This window comes from Canis lupus, chromosome 24 (genome assembly GCF_048164855.1).
Source record: "Canis lupus baileyi chromosome 24, mCanLup2.hap1, whole genome shotgun sequence".
NCBI lineage: Eukaryota > Metazoa > Chordata > Mammalia > Carnivora > Canidae > Canis > Canis lupus.
This window is the reverse complement of record NC_132861.1, coordinates 46,674,248-46,697,435: the sequence shown is the minus strand read 5'-3', so window position 1 is coordinate 46,697,435 and position 23,188 is coordinate 46,674,248. Positions and strand designations below refer to the sequence as shown.

The following is a 23,188-nucleotide window of genomic DNA, read 5'->3' as shown; positions in this document are numbered from 1 at the left end:
TTAAACAGTGCGGTTCATTGTACAGCAATTCTACCTCAAATGAGTTATAAAAATAACATCAACCTATCTCAGTGCACTGGAATATGCTCTAAAGGACAGGGTGAACCTTTCTCTGAATGGCTGGTATGACCATATAGTTTTATCATCCACAGCCAGGAAATTTCTGCAAGTCAAGTGGGTGCTAAAAATGATTAACGGTATTATCTCTTGTACGACAGGGTGTGTGAACTGGCAGTGCCCCGTACAAAGCAGCACTCACAGCTTTGGAAACAACCAATCCCCAACCTATCCCTTGGTGCGATTCGATATTTGCTGCATAAAGCAAACCGAAATGTTCATTCCTCAGAAGACAGCCATCTGGAGCGGGCAGTGCTGGAGGGCCAGCGTGGCCTGGGCCCCTGCCTCCCAGTCATGGAAGCGGTCCTGGTCCTCCGTGTCCGGGCCAGGACAGATGCAAAGGCTCCTGCATCAAGGTCAGCATCCCTCTGGCCCCACCAAGGACGGGGTGGGGACCAACCCCACTGCTCACTATTCTCCAAATGTGCAATTACTCTGACCCACCATCTTTGGACTTTTGCAGCCAGCAAACATGAGGCAGCAGTGAGGAACAGGGCCCCTGAACCGGACCAGCTTTTCCAATGAAGGTCCAGCAGGGGGCGCCCAGCGGGCTCAGTCAGTGCAGCCTGAGACTAGATCTGAGTCGTCAGTTCCAACCCCACTTGGGCCACAGGGCCTACTTTAAGAAGGAAAAAAAAAAAGCCAGCAGGCACGGAGGCCGGTGCTGTGCAGGAGACTTATGTGAGCCTTACGTGAGCACCTCAACACCAGGCTGAGGTCTGGAGGTTTAGTTAAACATCCTGTACAGAACTGGTACAGTAGCTCCTAACGTCCTCCTCCTGACTTAAAGGGGGGGAGGGGCCGGAATCACATGTTTCATTTCTGAGTTTACATTTCAAAGCAGGTGCTTCAGCTGTGGAAGGGGAGAGATTATTGAGTCAATAAACAGCAACCTCCCTGCCACAGAACAGCGAATTATCTTAATTTGATAACAAGTTGTTTCAAGGAAATAAAAAGCTCCTACTCACTCCTCTACCTACTCTGAAATACTAAGTAATTCCGGGACAGGAAAGCGGGGTTTTTTAAACATGATCTCCTAAAGAATGATTATCATTTTCCTAACTTTCAAGGAAAGAAACAAGACAGGACTTGGCTCTATCATATCCCTGGCACAATGACCAAAGAACACTGGGTAAAGGAGGACTAAAGTTAATTTCCTAGACACCCTAAGAAAAAACTCAATAATATCCACATACCTTCTCCACTGTTTCTTTTCCCAAAGAACTCTTTACTTTATAAAAGTTAAGGGATCCCTGGGTGGCGCAGCAGTTTAGCGCCTGCCTTTGGCCCAGGGCGTGATCCTCGAGACCAGGGATCAAATCCCACGTCGGGCTCCCGGTGCATGGAGCCTGCTTCTCCCTCTGCCTGTGTCTTTGCCTCTCTCTCTCTCTCTCTCTCTCTCTGTGACTATCATAAATAAATAAATAAATAAATAAATAAATAAATAAATAAATAAATAAATAAATGTTATACTATAGTCTTTAAACTGTCCATTTTGGTTTTTGTTTCTTCTATCATTTGTAAATAAAAACAATTAGAAGTATTAACATTTCACACACACGTACTGTAAAAACGGCTTAGATTTCACAAGCAACCTCTACTCGATAACACGCACAGCCCAGACAAGCGAGAGTCCTTCCCCACCCTGAATCCTAAATACACGTAACAGACACCCACCACTGGCCCCAGCACTCACCAGAAGGCTGCCAGAAGACAGTGCCTCCTCCCTCCGCCTGCTTGGAACAACTGAAAGAACAGAATCCTAAGGAATCCTAAGCCCTCGTGTGGAGTACCTGGCTCTCAGGACCCAGAGGCAGGTGAAGCCTTCAGCAAAACCCCACACTTAGCAAACACACACTACCAATTTGGCTCAACGCCTGCTTCTTCCTACTTCTTGAAACTGAGAACACAGAGTGGATTATGAAGCAGAGAATTCACTGGATTCACTTCCTCCTGCAGCTGCTCACCTAGTCCTGCTTGCCCTGTCCAAAGGGTGTTTTAACGATCATAGCCTTTAATCAACTAAGCACCTACTATGTGCTGAGCGCTTGCCCACACCACCGTGAGTGAGGTAGTGGTGCCCCTATTCTGCCAATGGGAGGATGAAGCCACAGGTGTTAAGATGTGGAGATCCCCAGCTGACAGCTGGCACAGCCAGGACGTGAGGTCAGTTCTCCTGGAGCCCTGCGTTTCAACAGGAACCACGGTGGGCTTGCTCATGGCAGTGAGCCCAGGCAGCAGGAGCTGCTATCCTAAATATGTAGGGCTTCCCGTCTGGCAGGTCTTCTAGCTTCAGAGGACTCATGGGACACCCTCTGCCCATGAGGACAACTTTCCCCACCCCAGCTCCAGGCCTGCAGTCACAGAAACTGGGAAGAGTTTCCATGAAGGAAATCTGCCAATTATATATATAGCTTTTCCTTTCTCTAAGCCAAAGTGACCGGCACAGGGGTTTTGCCCAGGAAATATCTGAGTTCCAAACAAGCTGAGAAGGAAAACTGATGTTGAAATCTGGATAAAGGTCATGGTTCCTCACCAAAGGAGCAGCACTGACCACCCCACAGGCTGACGTCTGCTGGAAACAGCTGAGAAAGACAGGTCCAGGGCTCCACCCTATGCAGTTCCACTAAGGAGTTCATTCATTCAACAAGCGTGAATGACAGAGGAGATTTAAAACAACTAAAAATATTACTTAAATCCATTACATAGCTTCCTTTTTATTTAGCGTTATTGGGCAATAATTACTAAAAACAGGAAAAGTAAAAGGTTAAGGAAAACCAAAGTTTTTCTCCTGTTTTTAGTAGTTTTGGCCGCTAGCTCTAAGGAAAGTAACTCTCCCGATATCTACTCTTCATTTTTTTTTTAACATTTTTATTTATTTATGATAGTCACAGAGAGAGAGAGAGGCAGAGACATAGGCAGAGGGAGAAGCAGGCTCCATGCACCGAGAGCCCGACGTGGGATTCGATCCCGGGTCTCCAGGATCGCGCCCTGGGCCAAAGGCAGGCGCCAAACCGCTGCGCCACCCAGGGATCCCCCGGTATCTACTCTTCAGCTCCAGATGCTATCTTTCTACACTCTCTGGACCTCATCTGAAATCCTCTGAAACTCCTGTACCTCGGAATAACTGCTAAGTGTGGCAAGTTGAACTTCTACCCTCACTGACGAGTCGTGGTGCAGGTAAAAACCAGGAAACCTTCAGGGGGCACTTTTCTGCCAACCCAGTGACCTATTTCACAGATGAAAAAAGAGAGTCATGACAGCTAACAAAGCCACCTTTATAATAGACCTCGTAAAACCTCTGGATACCATTAAATACTTCAACAGTATTCTTTGGGGAAAAGGAAGTTATAAATACAGTCACAACAAATCACTCCTTGTTTTGTATGGGATGGCTATTCTGACACAATCACTTTAGGGCAATCATTAGGATGATGCTACGAGGAAAAAGCCAACTACATCAATCCCTACCCCAGTAAGCTACATGGTATGGACACACAACTAAGCAGAGGTGCCACATCCTACTTTGGGACAGTTGTGTGAGACTTCAATATGGCATTCCGCAGAAGCAGCCCCCTAAACACGTATATGAGTGAGGAAATACAGATTAAGTGATCAACTATGCGACATCTACAAAATATCCCACCGATAAAGGTGATCAGTTAGAGACTCATGCTGTGCAAGTGTTTACAATGAAAATATAAAATTACACACATATTGATGTGTGAAAAATGTGTGAAATGTAACATACGCCTCTGACATGTGATTGAAGGGGACCCAAAGAAAGCAGCTGCTGAGCTGCTGTGACCTTTCCGCCCCGACCTGAAATCTCCTCCAAAATCATTATTACCATGTACACACTCTACAAAATAAATGGATAAGCTGCCCTGCACACGGTTCCAATCCTGGGACCCTCCTGGACCCCACTCCAGAGCCCATGCACACGCCCCTTCTCCGTGGCCACGTCCAGACCCCAGGCACACACAGATGCTTCTGTCCCCGAGCACGCACTGTGTTCTGCACCCTCCTCTGCAATACTTGTCACCCGGCACTATATTCTCTTCTTCTCATGTCTAACAGGCTCTGAGAAGTCCCTGAATGCAGGCAGCATGGTTGTCCACCTCCGTCTGCCCTCAGGCACCCAGTGGAGACTGTGCCACCACACTGAGTGGTTGAAAGAAGGAAAAATGAGTCTTTCCAAAACATGCATCTTTTCCAACTGGTTTCTATTTGATTTCAGAAATCAGACTGCCCAGGTAAGACGGTGCTGTTGCCAAATTATTCCTGTATTCCTCAGAGGTAAACAAGAAGTTTTCAAACTGTCAAACTTGCTGGAAACACACACACACACCACAGGGATGACACACACACCCGGACACACTTACACATGGACACACACACAAACAGAAAGAAGCCAGCCCAACCCAAAGCTGCTCACCCGAATCCAGAGACACAGCTTCTGGGAAGCTCCTCGGCCCAGCACTCAGAGCATTTGTATGAGGGTAAGGGCAAGAGGAAGGGGCCTGGCCCACAGAATTGTCTACAATGACGAATGTTTGTTCTGTAGGACTTCAAAAATATCCTCTCTGAACAGAAAGGAGCAATGAAACCTACTTCCTGGCTCACGGTCGCTGGCACAGCCAGGTGTGTATCCTGCACTGAGGACAGCAAGCCTCAAAGAGAACCCCTGGCCTCAAGTCAAGACCCAAGAAGGTGTAACCAAGAGTGCAGATTACCAAGGAGCCTGTGCTCATCTGGCATCACAAGTGTGGGTCCCAAATGAGGCTGCACCTCAAAATCAGGGAAAGCTCTAAAACCTCACCCAATTTTCAAATCAGAATCTCAGGGGATGGTGCCAGAAACTTTTTTTTGTTTCCCCCAAAGTGTCCTCAGGCACAGCCAAGTTTGGGAGCCACCACCCTGAAGGAGATGTCAGCGTGTTCCCTCTGACCACAGAAAGACCCTATAGAAGAGAGAGTTCTCACCCTACCTGAGGAACGGACAGGGGCTACAGAGCGAGCTTGGGGAGACGGCCTTCAGACTGAGGCGCCCCACCAAGACCAGGGTGACCTGGACACTGGGCATTTGGTCCCTACAAAGAACAGGTTGGCAGGAGCAGGTCTGTGGTGAGGCAAGAGGCTGGGACAGCTGGGGAGCGCCAGGTCCCCTGGACCGTAAGAGCTAAGAACAGAGGTGGCACTCAGTGATTTATACCACATTTAGAAATGGGCAGAATGTGACTCTTTTTTAATGGTTTTATATTTCAGGTATATTCCAGTCAAACTTGTCTTTCCTCTTCAAGGTCCAGCTCAAAAGCAGTTGCTGCCAGGACCCCAGGGATAAGGGTAAAACATCAGACTGCTTTAGGTCCAATAAAGTCTAGAATAATCCACAGTAACTTTAATTAGAAGTTACTATTCAGCAAACACAGAAGGTATGAAACATTTCACTTAAGAAAGTAAGTAAGCAAGGGTGGCTCAGCAGTTGAGCATCTGCCTTCAGCTCAAGGTGTAATCCCAGAGTTCCAGGATCAAGTCCCACATCGGGCTCCCTGCATAGAGCCTGCTTCTGTCTCTGCCTGTGTCTCTGCCTCTCTCTGTGTGTCCCTCATGGATAAATAAATAAAATCTTAAAAAAAAAAAAAAAAAAAAAGGTAAGCCAAACTAAAAGAGAAATGTCTAATTAAGTATCAAATGACATCATAAATTAATTTGTTTCATTTTCAATTCACCCATTGAATAGATAGGCACTGAGTGCCTACAACCATACTATTAATAGCAGCAAACACTTACATCATGCCTACATTGTATTAACTCATTTAATCCTCACAGCAACCCAACAGTAGGTAATGTTACTATTCCCCACTTCTCAGATGAGGAAACTAAGGCTCTGAGTGGTTTAGTGACTTGATCAGGGCCACTCAGCTAGTGAGAAGCCAAACTGGGATTTGTGGCCAGGCCTCCCAGTCCTTGTCCCGGAGCCCTGGCACAGAACAAGGACCCATGGCGGGTACGGTCAACAATAAAGAAAGGAATATAACCTAGTCCTAGTCTAGGCCCTAACACTTGAGGAAACATAAATCCTGGCTATTCAAAGACATAGTCCCTTGCTTCCTCTGGGAAAACTAAAACATGGAAATACCACTAAATTTTCCCCATAAATGAAGTAAAAAAGTAACTGAAAATGTTACAGCATGAGTCCCTAACACACAAGCAGCGTAACTCATAAAGCACGATCCTTCCCTCGGGCTCCTGTTCCCCCACAGTATGGGCTTTCTGGATCCCTGCTGAGAACTGCCCTAATCCCTGCCCTCCGGGTGCTCAGGGGAGACCCAGAGCCCCAGTGAGGGAGGGTGTTGTGAGCACCCACCCACCTGCCCGGGGAACTGGATGTGTGCCTCGACAAAATCAGAGCCAGCTGCTGCTCCCAGGGCCAAGGTACCACCCAGCGCCAGCACAACCCGAGGAGTTGGAGGAAAAGGGCTCAGGCAAAAGCCCGAGGGCCATGAGCACAGGACACTGTGATAGGAGGTGACGTCCCTGACAGGGGTGAAGGGCTCCAGGCAGTGAAACTTCCAGAGAGGCACCGTCCTCTCCCAGGCAACATAGGCACAAATGCCTCGCAATCCCCCATGCTCCGGGCTCTTTGCCATCCGAGGCCCCGGGCCAGTACTCACCCCACACCCTGCCTGCAGGTGGCCCTCGTCCTGCTTCCCGCTATCCAGCAGTAGCACCTGTGTCCACCTGCCATGAGTCCCTTTGTCCTACATATTTTAGAAAATTTTCACTAAATTCAATTCAGCTGATTCTGCTTCCCTCAAAAGGGACAGTGCCTCTGACATTAGCAACCATGAAGTCAATCTCTCAGGTGAAATTTCTAGAACTGGAGGGGCCAGTAATGTGCCCTGGTAAGGGGAGGGTGTCCAGAGCCACTTGAGTTTGGCCCTGCACATGTGAGGTGACTGTGGGGCCTTGTGCAGAGCGGCTTTCTGGGAAGCAGTGATTACCGACTGCTCAAAACCCCATTTTTGCTTACCACCCTACTGAATTCCCAAGTCATGTAAAACAAGGGATGGCACTGGTAAAGAGCAGTGAGTGTTTAACCAAAGCGCCTGCAGCTCTGCTCCCCATTTAGCCCTTTCTCTCCACTGTGGCTCCATACCTCCCACCAGATCACAGCAAAGGCCACCCCACCCGCCTGACCTCCTCACATCCATTCTGGCCACCTCCTCCTGGAAGATCTAGTCTTTGGCAGCAGCCAGATCTGTAACAAAAACTGTTATCACCTCTCAGCTTTCAAAATCTTTTTTTTTTTTAAAGATTTTATTTATTTTATTCATAGAGACACACAGAGAGAGAAGGAGAGAGAGAGACAGGCAGAGGGAGAAGCAGGCTCCACGCAGGGAGCCCGACATGGGACTGGATCCCGGGTCTCCAGGATCACACCCCTGGCTGCAGGCGGCGCCAAACCACTGCACCACTGGGGCTGCCCAGCTTTCAAAATCTTAATGGCTTCCCAGTACCCAATGGCAAAAAAAGTTCAAACTCCGCACAGCCTGAAAAGCATTTTACCTCTGACCTCTGCCCATGTCACCACCCTCACACACTCTGCCCCACTGGGCAGAAACCACTCCTACCCTCGGACACTCACACTTGTTGGCCACGGTTCCCTCTCGGCCTCAGGCCTCCAAGCCTCTCATCCCTGACACCTGCCTCCCACTGCAGCCCTGAGCCAGTTCCTCCCTGGCCTGCTGTTTCTGGGAATGCCCAGCCCCACTGCACCCAAGGGGCTGCACACTGCATGAGGGAGGACCTGCATGGCTCCCCAGATTGCAGCCCACTGGAAGCACTCTACTGAGTGAGATCAGTGAGGGGAACAGGACCCAAGTCATCCTGGAATTAGCGGCAATCAAGTCACTTCTCAACAAATGCTCTGTGCTCTTGGGTAAAGCAGTGAACAGAACAAACAAAAACCCTTGCTCTCATGCAGCATACACTACAGCACTGGAACAAATAAAACTGAATGGACTTAAAGGAGGGACTGTAAGGCACGGATTGGGTGGAAGCATGAGAACAGAGGTGTGCTGTGCCCCACTGCTTCAACTTGTTTTTGCTGCATTATGACACTAAAGGAGGTGATGAAATTTCATCACATCTTTATTAAAATAGGACAAAAACTGAAGATGATGAAAACAATGACTTCAGAAATAAATCAGTAAAAGCACTAAACTCTGATGGCCCTGTGGGGCCTGGCACACTCTATAGTTCCAAGTTGCTACAGGAAGCTCATGGAAGAAGCCAGCACAGAACTGGAAGACAACTAAAATCATTACAGAACTCAAAGATGAATATCTCAGGCAGGGGGGAATATCCAAGTTAACTAAAACATTTGGAAACCCAAAAGAATATGGAAAATCTTTCCCTGAAGCAGAAAATGACCATATTAAACAAAGTATTTTTAAAATACCACTCTATCAAACAAGAAATAGCCAGGATAAAAACAAACTAAAAAGAACATGAAAGAGGGCAGCTCTGGTGGCCCAGCGTTTTAGTGCCGCCTTTGGCCCAGGGTGTGATCCTGGAGTTCCAGGATCGAGTCCCACGTCGGGCTCCCTGCATGGAGCCTGCTTCTCCCTCTGCCTGTGTCTCTGCCTCTCTCTCTATCTCTCATGAACAAATAAATAAAATCAAGGAAAAAAAAAAAAAAGAAGAAGAAGAAAGAAAGAAAGCACAACATGGTCAGCCACTAAATGCGGTAGTCCGATGTACAAAAATCCTGACAAGCAGAAAATGTCTCAAGTTCACTGTTACAAAGAGTTTCAGGGTGAGGTTAAAAAAACTTCTAACAATATATTGCTTATAAGAATGAAATCTAAAAGAGCTATAAAAAAACTGAAGATAAAAGTGAGGGTGGAAGACAGAAGTATGCATTATCAACAAATTCTGAACAAGGAAACATAGCAATATTAGTATCAGAGTACAGTTAGGGGTAAAGTCTGTTCAGCTAAAAAAGATGTAACCTTGTTGACAAATAATTACTCCGTAACGAGGATACTAACATTTATGTGTTTAAAAGAGCTTCAAAAATGGTGGTGAAAAGTGTTGCAAATATAGGAATAAAATGACAAATATAATTGTCCTGAAACACAGTAATTCCTCATCAGTCTCTGGAAGATTAAGTAAATTTAAAAAAGGATCATAAGATCTAAACAACAAATTTCATAAATTGTGACATAGACCAAACTTTATTCCCTTTAGTAAATAGATTATCCTTCAAGTAAATGGTAAATGGTATCTAACATTTCTCACATTTTATAAAAAGTGATCTTAATGTCCGATATCATTGAGTGACAAGATACAGAAAAAATTAAACTAGCAACAATTGCCAATTCATCCATTAAGTGGAAGAGGCTGAGAGGCTCTGGCAGTACCACAGGACTGGTGGGGAAAAACAAATTCAGAGCCCAACAGAGAATGAATACCTCAATTTACAGCTGAGAGTCTTAAAGGAGTAGCCATGAAAGCAGGACAGCAATCAAAAGGAATGAAATCTTGCATGGAACTAGAGTGTATTACACTAAGACAAATACCATATGATTTCACTCATATGCAGAATTTAAGAAACAAAACAGATAAACAGAGGAAGGGAAGGAAAAATAAAGTAAGATAAAAATAGAGGGAGAGGCAAACCATAAGAGACTCTTAACTATAGGAAACAAACTAAGGGTTGGGGGGGCAAGGGGAGAAGCTTGGAAGGCACTTGAGGTTATAAGCACTGGGTGTTATATGCAACTGATGAATCCACTAAACTCTACCCTGAACCTAAAGACACACTATATGTTAACTAACTTGACTTTAAAAGGGGGGGAGGGGCAGAGAGAATAAAAAGAGACCAGCCAATGGAAAAAGTAAAGCCCATATTCAAATTAGCTCTATCACAAACTGGATTTAAGACAATCTGCTAAAAAAAATAAAAATAAAAATAAAAAATAAAAAAGAAAGACAATCTGCTGCTACTCTGCCTACCTACCAGAAGCAAAAGTAAATGCCAGCAGAAGACATCATCATCTCAGCATAAAATTATCTTGACAATTTTTCCAACAATGCCTGTCGACCAAAATTAACAGACATACCAGGAAAAAAGACTAAAGGAACAAAAGCCAAGAGAAAAACTAGACAATAGAAAAAGACCCATAAAAGAACCAGATATTTGAGTTTTCAAAGACTTTAAAATAAATATGCTTAATATAGGGACTTTGGCAGGTAACTAGAAACCTTTTTTAAAAAATCAAATGAAAATTCTCAAGCTGAAAGAATAAAGTAACTGAAAGTGAAAACTCAATAGATTTAATAACAGACAAACCTGAAGAACATCAGAAGATAATAATGATAATAAAGCATCCAGAGTGAAAAGAATAGAAAATATTTTTTTAAAGAATGTAAGAAACAGGGCAGCCTGGTAGCTCAGCGGTTTGGCGCTGCCTTCGGCCCAGGGTGTGATCCTGGAGACCCCGGATCAAATCCTACATTAGGCTCCATGCATGGAGCCTGCCTCTCCTGCGTCTCCCACTTCTCCCTTTGCCTGTGTCTCTGCCTCTCTCTCTCTCTCTCTCATGAATAAATAAAATCTTAAAAAAAAAAAAAAAGAATATAAGAAACATATGGAAGACAGTGAAAAGACCTAACATACAAGCCCCAGAATAAAGGGGAAAAAATTGGATAGAAGCAATACTTTAATAAATAATAACCAAGCGTTTGCCCAAACTGACAAGAGAAGGAATGTAAATCCACAGATTTCAGAAGTGCTAGGAATGCTAAGAAAGATAAATACAAAGAAACATGCCTGGAAAAATCATAATAAAACATAACAAAAATCTTAAAAGTAGTAGACAATAGGAAGAAAGGTATATTACCCTCCAAAGAGCAACAGTAAGACTGATATATTACTTCTAACAGAAGTAATGGAAGCTAAAATACAATGACTTTTTTTTTTAAATGTAAGCCCTCTATCCAATGTGGGGCTTGAACTTACAACCCCAAGATCAAGAGTCACATGCTGCCCTGACTGAGCCAGCCAGGTGTCCCTACAAGAACATTTTTAGATTGCTGAAGAAAATCCCTGCCAAGCTGGAATTGTAGAACAAGCAAAACTATCCTTCAAAAAAGTGAAATAGGGCAGCCCCAGTGGCTCAGCGGTTTGGCACCACCTTCAGCCCAGGGCGTGATCCTGGAGACCCAGGATCGAGTCCCACATCAGGCTCCCTGCATGGAGCCTGCTTCTCCCTCTGCCTGTGTCTCTGCCTCTCTATGTGTGTGTGTCTCTCATGAATAAATAAATAAAAATCTTTAAAAAAAGAAAGTGAAATAAAATATTTTCAAGCAAAAATAGGAACCCCTACAAAAGAAATACTGAAGGGAGTTTTCCCAGACAGAAGGAATATTACCCTAAATGGATGAGAGAAATACAAAAAGAAATGAAGAGCAACAGAAAGGGCAAATAACCATTATAAATCTAAATGACCACAGACTATATAATAATGACCTATGAGTTTTCAAATATTTGTTAAGATTAAATAAACAATAAACAGAAAGGCAAGAAGAGAGCATAGAGGTTTGTTGTTTTTTTAACTACCACAAATTAACTGTAATTTCAATTATAATTTCAGTAGCAATGAAGAGTATAGAGAGTACAAACACTCTGAGATCCCTGCATTATCAGGGAAGCTCTAAAAAAAGTACTAACCATATTACAATTTAATAAATCAAGGATATATTTTATAATCTGTAGAATATCCACTAAAATAATGTATATGAAACAAGCTACTAGAAAAGGGAAACTGAAATAAGTAATCCATTTAAGAAAGGAAGAAATGTGTGAAAAAAATATAAAAAGACAAAGAGAAAACAAGTAACATTTTAGATTTATACCCAAGTACAAGAGTATCTAAAGTATAGATTAAACATAATCCAATCCCATCAAAAACACTGGTCCATTTCAAAATTAAATAATACAATGGTCAATCTTAAAAACCACACAACCATGTGCTGCTGATAAAAGATACACCTTAAATATAAACAAAAAGGCTGCAAGCAAAAGAAAATTATATATAATTACTTACAAAACAATTACCAACCAAAATAAAGCTACTGCAGCTATAGTAACTCAAACTTTAAGGCAAAAAAAATATAAAGAGAACAGAGAGTTATTTCATAAAAGATTCAATCTAGTAAGAATATAAAATAACCTTAAATCTATATGCACTTAAATATAACCCTCTAAATACATAAATCAAAACTAACAGAATGAAAACAAACAAACAACAACAAAAAAAAAAAAAACAGGGAAGTCCACAATCACAGTAGGAGATTTTAATAAGTCTTACTCAATAACTAATAAGACAAGCAGAAAAAACAAATCAGTAGGTTATAAAGTATTTGAGAAAAATAACTAATCCTTTGTCCTAATCAAATGCATACAGGAACTACTGAATCCAATGTTATGTTCAAATGCACATGGAACTTTTATGAAAACTGGTGGGTCATAAAAAGTCTCAACAAGGGATGCCTAGGTGGCTCAGGGGTTGAGCATCTGCCTTCAGCTCAGGGCGTGATCCATGGTCTGGGGATCAAGTCCCATGTCAGGTCCCCGTGGGGAGCCTGCTTCTCCCTCTGCCTGTCTTTGCCTCTCTGTGTTTCTCATAAGTAAGTAAAATAAAATCTTTAAAAAAAAAATCTCAACAATTCTGAAGAATTAAAATCAAAACGTTTATTTTCTGATCATAGTAGAATGAAGCTAGAAATCAATAACAATACAAATAGAAAAATCCCCCAAGTGCCATATTAGGAACTGCACAGATCACAAATAGACACAAAATAGGGCAGCCCCGGTGGCTCAGCGGTTTAGCGCCGCCTTCAGTCCAGGACATGATCCTGGAGACCTGGGATCGAGTCCCACGTCAAGCTCCTTACATGGAGCCTGCTTCTCCCTCTGCCTGTGTCTCTGCCTCTCTCTCTCTATGTGTGTCTCTCATGAATAAATAAATAAAATCTTAAAAAAAAATAGACACAAAATAATATACATTATGGGTCCATTTATATCAAATAACTAAAAGTCAAAACTAATAATCTAATAATGTTGAAGGTCAGGATAGTGGTGAAAAAAATATAAAAAGACAAAGAAAAAACAAGTAATATGTTAGAAAAAAACATATTTGTTGAGGAGGGCAACAGATCATGAGGGGAGACTTTCTGGACCTGGAGATGTTCTATCACTCGATCTGAGTGGTCATTACACATCAAGCTTGTACTTATATTTGTGTATTTTTTGGTATGTAAATCGTTTTTCAATCTAAAAACTTATTTAAAATATGTAAGTTCCAGTAAAACAGAAATTCTGCTTTGACAAACTCCTTTGGAAAGTTACAGTAGTAAAAATATACCTTCAGTACAAATATGTAATTTTGTGATCATAAAGCTGAAAATAATCTTAAAACATGTTAGAAAATGGAAAGAAGCATAAAGGAAAAATGAACAGCATTTTTACCAGTAACCTCAGCCCCCACTACTAGTGTATGAAATATATTTAAAAAAAAAAAAAAGATAAAGCACTAAAACTATCACAACCAATGAAGGCAGATTTAGAAAGAGAGTGAGGTAATTTTGAGCTCTAAAGCCACAATCTATCTGAAAGCATATGAAGAAATCAATTCACAAAGTGAGAAATTCAATGGTCAATGCTCAACCTCACTTTGATAGTCAAAGAAACAAATCAAAACAAATTACCATTTTTAAACTATCCAAGTGGCAAAGATATTCTAAAATGTTAACTCATGTTGTTTGTAAAAGGATAGAGCAAAAGAACTTGCATGAAGTCCTGTTGACATAAGTTCTAAGGGCAAGGGGCAATGAGATAGCAGAATCGTTAAGTTTTCACTGATTAGTATTAACATGTTCAATCATCAAAAACATACAATTTGGGACGCCTGGGTGGCTCAGTGGCTGAGGCACTGCCTTCAGCTCAGGGTGTGATTCCTGGGGTCCTGGGATGGAGTCCCACGTCGGGCTCCCTGCATGGAGCCTGCTTCTCCCTCTGCCTATGTCTCTGCCTCTCTCTGGGTGTCTCGCATGAATAAATAAAAGCGTTTTTAAAAAAATACAATTTCATGTTATTACAGAGGCTGGAATCTAAAGCTGGAAAATCCCTTTTCTCTTCATGTCGCTCTGTTCTTTGGCCTTGTGAGGGGTGGCCACTCAAAGGTGAGAAGGCAGGAACACTGTCAGCTCTCCTACCCATCTTCTGAAAGCTCCCACCGCCGCCACACCACCTATGAGGACTCTAAAGGCAATCTGTCTTTAGCTTCACCCCAGCTTCACTTTGTTCTTAAAGAAGAGAAGACAAGCAGACTCCTCTCTAGCATAAGTCTCCTTTGCTCCACCTCTTCCATCCACCCTGTCTAAAAATCTCTCCTCTCCCAAATATCTCCACCCATCTCCCTTGAAATCTCTTGTCCAACAGGTCCCCATCTCTTTACAGTACAGTTCTCTGGCCATTTGGAGGAGGAATAAAAATGGGAGACTTTTGTACCGTGCAATAAATGTATTCCTACTTTTCCAGCTACGAAAGGTCCACAACCATTAGTTGATTCACAATAATAGCAGCTTTCGCTGATTGGTTGTTTGTATCAGGCATGCAATTTTAGTAGAAATTGTGAAACTGGAAAATTACTACCAGAATAGCTGGATAACCAAAGATGTCCCAGGAAATGTAGAAGCTTCTGGGCAAATACATTTGTTCATTCTGCACTTGCTCCTTGAGCACATGTGCCAGTCACTGGCAAAGTCCATGAGGGAGACACGCACAGAGACTCCAGCAGTTCACTGTATGGTACACAACCAGTTCAGGGTCCAGACAGTAAATACCACAGGGGTTAGTGAAATGGACAATCATTAAGTGTGAATTTTAAGCAAAGAAAATATTTCTATCACCTGCAGCCCTAGAACTGACGGAAACATGACTACAGAAACATGACTGGGAGGAACTGGACCACAAGCTCTCCCCAGTTATCTCCATATTCCATATGCCATCAAGAATCACTCAGGGGATGAGCTTCCTTATCTTGGAATGTTTCTGCGGAACCTCAGTATTAATCTTTCTCTGGTCCTTTCAGCACATTCTCAGATGAAAAGGCAGTTTTTAAAGCACCAAAGAAATGGAAAATAAATGTGAAAGAATCAGTGCCTCTGCCCTGAAGGCTGGGAATCATCCACAACTACCTGACAGAGATGGAGTTCCAGAGGTCTCTCCAACACAAAAAGTCTCTACATCTGGAAGTCAAGTGTTTGGCACTCTGAACACATTTTCTCATAGAGACAATGTATGAATCAGGGTTCATTCTCAGATTGGGCTGACAAAGCTCCATACTAAGTCACATAGTACCTAAAGCCATAATACCATCCTATTTCTTCCACAACATTTTTACTGAGATACAATGTCCACAATTCACCCTTTTAGAATATACAAATCAGTGGTTTTTAGCATATCATAAAGTTGTGCAACCATCACCTGTATCTAATTTTAGAACATTTGTCACCGACTCAGAAAATCCTGGACCTCAGGGCAGTCATTCCTCTCTCCTCCACAGCCCCTCCCAGCCACTCATCCACTTTCTGTCTTGATAGATTTGCCTATTGTGGCTTTCATATCAATGGAATCACACAATATGTGGCCTTTTGTGTCTGGCTTCTCTCAGTCAGCATCATGTGTTCAAGGCTCATAAGTTGTAACATGTATTCAGTACCTCATTTATTTTTCAAAAGCCTTTTAAAAGTTCATACTTTGGGGATCCCTGGGGGGCTCAGCAGTTTAGCGCCTGCCTTCGGCCCAGGGTGTGATTCTGGAGACCCAGGATCGAGTCCCACGTCGGGCTCCCTGCATGGAGCCTGCTTCTCCCTCTGCCTATGTCTCTGCCTCTCTCTCTCTGTCTCTCATGAATAAATGAATAAAAATCTTAAAAATAAATAAATAAATAAAAATAAAAGTTTATACTTTGTACCTCAAATGGAATTCCATTTCTAAGAATTTATAGAAATAATTAGAAATGCACCAAAGAATCTGTGTGCAAGTATATATTACAATATTATTTATGATGGGGAAAAATGTAACATTCACTATAGGGATTGGTTAAATAAACTTACACATTTATATGACAGAATACAATGCAACATTAGTAGTATATTATAGTACAATGCAACAAGATTTTTTTTTTAAGATTTTATTTACTGGGAAGACTGGATGGCTCATCCTCATCGGTTGACTGCCTGCCTTTGGCCCAGGGCATGATCCTGGAGTACCAGGATCGAGTCCCGCGTCGGGCTCCCTGCATGGAGCCTGCTTCTCCTTCTGCCTATGTCTCTGCTGTGCTCTCTCCCTATTTCTCATGAATAAATAAATAAATCTTTTTTTAAAAAAATATTTTATTTACTTATTCATGAGAGACACAGAGAGAGGCAGAGAGAGAGGCATTGACAGGAGAAGCAGGCTCCATGCAAGGAGCCCAAAATGGGACTGGATCCCAGGACTCTGGGATCACTCCCTGAGCCGAAGGCAGACGCTCAACCGCTGAGCCACCCAGGCATCCCAGTAAACAAGATTTTAAAGGATATTATGAGAGGAAAAGCTCATTGTTAACTAAAGAAAGAAGGTTAAAAACTGTATTTTATAAAATGTATTTGTAGGATGACATCAACCAAAATATATTATGAGGTATCTTTGAGTAATAGCAATATGGATGGTTCTAAATTTCCTATTTACATACTTCAAAATTTTCTTCAACAACTTGAATGATCAGTAAAGTAATTTGTCTTTAATAACACTTTTCTAGGGGATCCCTGGGTGGCGCAGCGGTTTGGTGCCTGCCTTTGGCCCAAGGCGCGATCCTGGAGACCCGGGATCGAGTCCCGCGTCGGGCTCCCGGTGCATGGAGCCTGCTTCTCCCTCTGCCTATGTCTCTGCCTCTCTCTCTCTCTCTCTCTCTCTCTGTGTATGACTATCATAAATAAATTTTAAAAATTTAAAAAAAAAATAACACTTTTCTACTGGGAGAACAAAAAACAACTTTTGGAATGTGAACAGAATTGAACTCAGAGTTCAATTCAGAGTCCCTCATGTTTTCATTATAGAGAAAATTTTATTGCCTATGTAATTATATACACACACATACACACAACGGAAATAAGTATAAGCTAATCAGTCCATTTTTAAAAGTTGTGAAAAGCAGAAAAGAGACAATAAATATAAATGCAGAAATTGAATTAGGTACCAGAAAAATGGAACTGATCAATAATCCAAGAACTGGTTCCTTTACAAAAACAACAAAAGGGATGGAGTTTAAGAAATCAGACAAGAAAAACAAAAGCTAAACAAATAAAATTAGAAATGCAAAAGGATGATACAACCAGAGACACTGAAGTTTAAAAGTGCAAATAATATATGCTACTAAATTTGAAGGTGGGGTTAAGTGGGAGGTAAATTACAAAAATGGAGTCAAGAAGTCAAAATGCAGGGGTGCCTGGGTGGCTCAGACAGTTAGGCAGCTGATTTCAGCCCAGGTCATGACCCCAGTCAGGGTCCTGGGGTCAAGCAGGGCATTCACTCAGCAGGGAGTCTGTTTCTCCCTCTCTCTCCCTCTGCACCGGCCCCACTCATGCTCTCTCTCTCTCTCAAAAAAATAAATGATCTTTAAAACAAACAAACAAACAAAAAGGGTAAATAAGCTCAACTGATCAGAAAGCAAAAATAAACCTCTTCACAGCTTTACCTCCCTTTCTCATACTTTCAAGAAACCATCAGTTCTAAAGCCATGTAAAGTGTTCTAGAACACATAAGGTTATGGAAAATTACTAAATGAGTTTTATGGGGCTAGTTTAACTCTGAGATAAAAACACAACAAAAGTTACCTCCTACCCCAAAGGAAATATCCATCCATACACATTAGATAGGAACATTCTAAACCCAAAATTAGGTTGCAAAATTTAACATTACTAAGAACAATTTATTATTAGGAAATGTACAAATATGTAAAACCAATGCAATCAACTAAATTAAAGCTCAAAAACACCCCAATAAAATACCTATTCCTATTAAAAACTCTAAAAGCATGGAATCCCTGGGTGGCTCAGCGGTGTAGTGTCTGCCTTTGGCCCAGGGCGAGATCCTGGAGTCCCAGGATCAAGTCCCGCATCAGGCTCCCTTCATGGAGCCTGTTTCTCCCTCTGCCTGTGTCTCTGCCTCTCTCCCTCTCTGTGTCTTTCATGAATAAATGAATAAAATCTTTAAAAAAAAAAAACTCTAAAGCCACAAATCACAAAATAATCCACTTACAGTTTTAGAAGTTTCTCCTCAGCCAGTAAGTAAACAGTAAAACTAACAGAGTAAAAATAAAAATATTCCAAGTAAAATGAAGGAAAAAATAAGAGAGACCACCAAGAAAGCCTGACTAATTCGATATGCCACAAACCAAAACCAAAAGCAGTTAGTTTTATCAAAACAAAATAAGTTTAAATGGAGGAAAGAAAAATCCCATTTGCATCAGCCACATCACTAATCAGCCCATAAATAAGATAAAACAAAACCTGAAAGTATCTGAAACTAACACTAACCCAAAATGTCAGAACTTAAATGTAAAGAAAGCTATCCCCATTGACCATGTTGCATTATAAAAGAATTGAGGGGAAAAAAAAAAATCAGGGAGCACACTTTACTTCTAGATTATCTAGCTTAATAATACAGAGAAACATACTTTTAAATATTCCATTCCTGCCATTAGAGTCATACTCTATACAGATAGATTTTAAAGTCAGCCCCTGAAACCAAAATTGTAGTCATACCAGAAATGCTATCTATATAGCCATTAAAACATATGAGGAACATTTTGATCAATCGACATGGAAAAATGTCCAGCATAATTTGTCAAGAGGAAATAAAAAGGATAAAATAAAAGGATCATAATAATGTCATGGGGTATGTGGGGGAAGGCACAGGTATTTAGAAATAAAGATGAACACTCTCGAGTGTGCACTTTAGCTACCTCTGAGTGGTGAGGTGGCATGATTTTAGGCACTGGGAACTTTTGCAAAGAGTACAATGTAACTTCTGTAAATTTGGAGGTAGGGAGGGGAACAGTTTAAAAGTAAAGAAAAAAAGAAATACACCAAAACATAAACAGCATATGTTTTCAGGTCACTGTATTATGGTTGTTTAGTTGCTTCAACATATTTTCCTGTGTTTTCCAAATTTTCTATAATAATCATAAAAAACAAACCTCTGTGCAAAACTGTTAGAGAAATGTAAACAACATGTTCAAAAAACTCACTTGGAAAAAAAAAAAAACTCACTTGAACCCACTCTTGTTCTTTTGAGCTTACATGGGCCAAATTCTCATTTTTTTCTCCAACCACTCTATTATTTTCAACATTAAATTCAAAATTTGCCAGGAAGCATTCCAATCAGAAAAAAAGAATAAGAAGCCTGAACTGCTCATACACACTTGTCCAAATTAAAAAGGAAAGCAAAGTGTGGTGAGGGATCAAGGTGTGGTCCAGAGTCTTACCGTGAAACTGTTGTTGACGTTCTTGGTGCTGGATTCAGCCACGCTGGCATCTGTCAGGTCCACCTCATCAAATATGATCGACTGGAGAGAAACACAGGCGCTGTAGTCAGTGTGGGGCCAAGACACCCCGGCCGAGCAGTGCCCCCCACTCTCCCTCGACCCCAACCAAGTGCCCACAAACACCCCAGTGCCTTGAACCTTGAACACTTGGTAACTACACGAATACTGACTGCGTCCACCCCACCTGCGCCTAACGAAGAGCACAGAGCTCAGAGGTAGAGCTCCAGGTGTTTTTTAAGCCAGGCATTCATTAGCGATTGCATTCATGGAGAACAACAAAACAAAACATCCCTGGGATTTCTGTATTTATTTCTTGTAATCAGCATTTCACTTTTACATGTGATAATATGCCCTCACACAGAGTCCACCTCAGGGAGCAGGGCTCCAAATTATGGATCTTCTGTCCTTCCAGCTAGCACACTTAAAGGGAAAGATCCTGGCTAAAATAAATGATCCTAGGAAGAGAGACCAACCCAAATAGAAGGGATCTGGCCATGGGAAAAAAAAAAAAAAAAGAGGGAACAGAGCAGAAGGAATCTAGACCTGAAGAGACAGACAGCCAAGCTCCAGAAGGAGGACTGGGAATTACACCTGGGACTTTCCTCCCAACCTATTTTCCTCTCCACTCTCCCCCAAATCCCCTCGGCACAGTCCGCATCTCCTGTTTACCTTACTGTGCCCTCTAAGAAGACTCCGTTGGGAATCCCTGGAGGAAATACTAATGACTTAGAAAAGAGACTCAGCCTTTTAAGTAATGAACCTCCTACCCCGTGCCCCCCCCCCACACACACACACACAGAACTAAAATAACTTATAAGCAGTCTGTTGCCTTTTTTTTTTTTTAAATGAGGGATGTGGTCAGAACCCTCTCTAAACAAGTCGCTCTGTTCAATTTCAAAGTTTAATGCACTCTCTAGGGATACATCTCAAAAAAATCTGGAATCTGAATCACTGACATTTTAACACCAAAATATCAGTATTGACAACAGTGGTATTCAAAATACCAAAAGCTAGCTTTGCCACCACACCACATTCATTTAAACACAACGGTAACTGAGTGGCTTTCGCTGGCTCCCTGTCTTCCACTAGAGCTGCCCGGTGACTCGCTGCAAAGCTTACACACAGGCCAGCATAGAGGAAGGAGGAGCTCGTCTAGGGGCCTCGAGACAGAATGTCACAGTCCTGTTCACACACCAACAAGCCCAATAAGCTCCAAAAACAGCTTCGATTAGTTTCTCAGCTATGTACTACTTATCTCCAAACTCATTAAGTTGTACACACTAAATATTTATAGCTTTTTGCTTGCCAATTATAACTCAATAAAGTGCTTTTAAAGAAAAAAAAATCTATTTTAGCCCATAATAAGATTTATAAGCCTGCGACACTCTCCCACCCCCCCACCCACCCCAGAGAAAGATCTCTAACCGTAATTTGGTTATTTCTGTGAGACTTCCCCCCTTTCCCACTGGTGACATAGGACACTAAAGAAAAAGAAAGTGAGTCGAAGTCAACATTTATGAGAAACCAAAGTGCTCTAAGACAAATTAAAGCTAACACTCCAGAGCATTAGCAAGCCCACTGGAAAGAACAGATCCTAGCGGTAGAAGTCTGTCCCAGGATGTGGACTAGGCATAGAACCTGTCCCGTCGTCCCCTCACCCCACAGCTCCTCCTGAGTCTGTTCTCAGGTGGTCTCCACTGCACCTCACCTTTGCGGTTTTTGCATAGTACAGCGTTCGCCCCCGCAGCTTAAAGTATCTCCTTTTTGATCGCTGGAATGAATTGTTCTGTTTGGTCAGCATCCCCTCTTTGATGACAGTCTGAAAGCACAGAAACGATTCATGAGCAAGCGCCTGCACGATGCCCTCGAACCTGTCCCGCGGAACTGCACACCAACGGGCCGGGAACCTAACTGAAGTACTTCTCGCATTCTCCCTAGACCCTGGCCTATGGACAGGCCGAGCGCACTGCCTGCGAGGGCTACATAATTCTCCAAGGGCCGATGGCATGCCTGAGGGCTGAGGGTACCCTGGGCCCAAGGTGTGCTGGGCCATGCCCAGGGGATCAGCAGGAGGGAACATGAAAACTCGCAGGGCCACAGTAAGCAGCAAGGGGCCAGAGCATTCTCCAACTTCAGCATTTGGTATTCTTCAGCTATTCTTGGCCTTGTCTCCGTGTTCTCTGGCCTCCTGCCATTTCTCAGGATCCTGTTGCCAAAATTGTCGACGTAGGTTGCTGTGGGGTTCAGCACAGATCAAGGCCTGCGCCCCACTCAACCCTCACCCCAATTCACAAGCTAGGCATGTGCCTCTGCCCACACCGTCAAGGGAAGTGCCACAACCAAAGTCACTAAAACTCCTCTCATCCTGTAAACCTCATCAGTCCACCATGAAACTGGAGTTCCCTTAAGAAACAAGGTGGACAGCAGGCCACTTACCTTGGCTCAATTAAAGCCAAGAATAGGGCACGGCTTTTTCTGGAGCTGATTCCCCTCTTGTGCTGTCCCCGGGGGCTGGTCTAATAGGACAAGGGAGGCCACTTAGAAGTTATATGCTCAAAGAACTACTTGATCATTAGAGGTCTGAACCACTGGGAGCCACTAACGGGCAAAATGAATAAACAACGTGCGTGGCTCTCCACATGGGCATACCTGGTTTTCCCCAGCTAACAGAAACGGCCGTTCTACATGGAGTCTCACCATGGAATCCAGCAGAATGCACAAAAACTCTGCTCAAGTACACAAATACTGGCTCAGACAAGTTTTGGATGAATTACCTAATCCTGTATAACTTTGCACTTTAACCTTTTAAAGAAAGTATCTATCCCAAGCACTTGAGTACCTGTGGCCACTCAGCACAACAGAATATGAAACCAAGACACCCCATGTAACCTAAACACGTCAGAAGACAAGAGCAGAACACCAGCGCGGTCTGGTCCCTCCATCGGCCAACTCCAAACAGAGGGAGGGCACTCGGGATGCTGTTAACCCCCCCTGCCCCCGAGAAGAACACCAAAGCAAGCCCCCCCGGTCCCGTACGCACCACCAACACGGGGCCACGCACCAGGAGCCCCGCCCGAGCAGCACAGTACCCAGGGGTCCTGGGAAGGCACACGGCTGCTTTCCGCCTTATCACCGCCACAGGACATCCTCTCTGTGAGCTCCCTGGGCAGGGGGAGCCACACGTGCCAGCCCGTGACCAGGCGCCAGGTCAGGCCGGCCTCGCAGAGAGCAATGTGCTCCAACTCCCAGAGGCAAACTCCTGAGGGATCTCCCTCCTCATTCTGTGGCACATGCCTTGGCCTTTCCTTCTGAGGACATCACCGCCAGCTCTCCCAGGTAATTAAAGAGTGCCAAGCAGGAGAGACAAGAATACAACGTCACCCAAAGAACAACGGAACAGACATG

At 43.0% G+C, this 23,188-nt stretch overlaps 1 protein-coding gene across 4 annotated transcripts in view; it reads right to left on the bottom strand.

Moving 5' to 3' along the window:
* The window catches only part of DGKD (diacylglycerol kinase delta), a 110,356-nt gene that overhangs the window by 63,713 nt on the left and 23,455 nt on the right, over window positions 1–23,188 (bottom strand). For 3 of the 4 annotated variants that reach the window (XM_072796736.1, XM_072796737.1, XM_072796738.1), the window contains exons 2-3: window positions 21,492–21,602; window positions 19,724–19,804 (exon numbers count right to left, since the gene is read on the bottom strand). In XM_072796736.1, the coding sequence (XP_072652837.1) occupies window positions 19,724–19,804; window positions 21,492–21,602 (192 nt within the window). Of the gene's footprint in view, window positions 1–1,813; window positions 2,211–19,723; window positions 19,805–21,491; window positions 21,603–23,188 lie in introns of those variants that run through there. The other variant, XM_072796741.1, reaches the window with a different exon arrangement.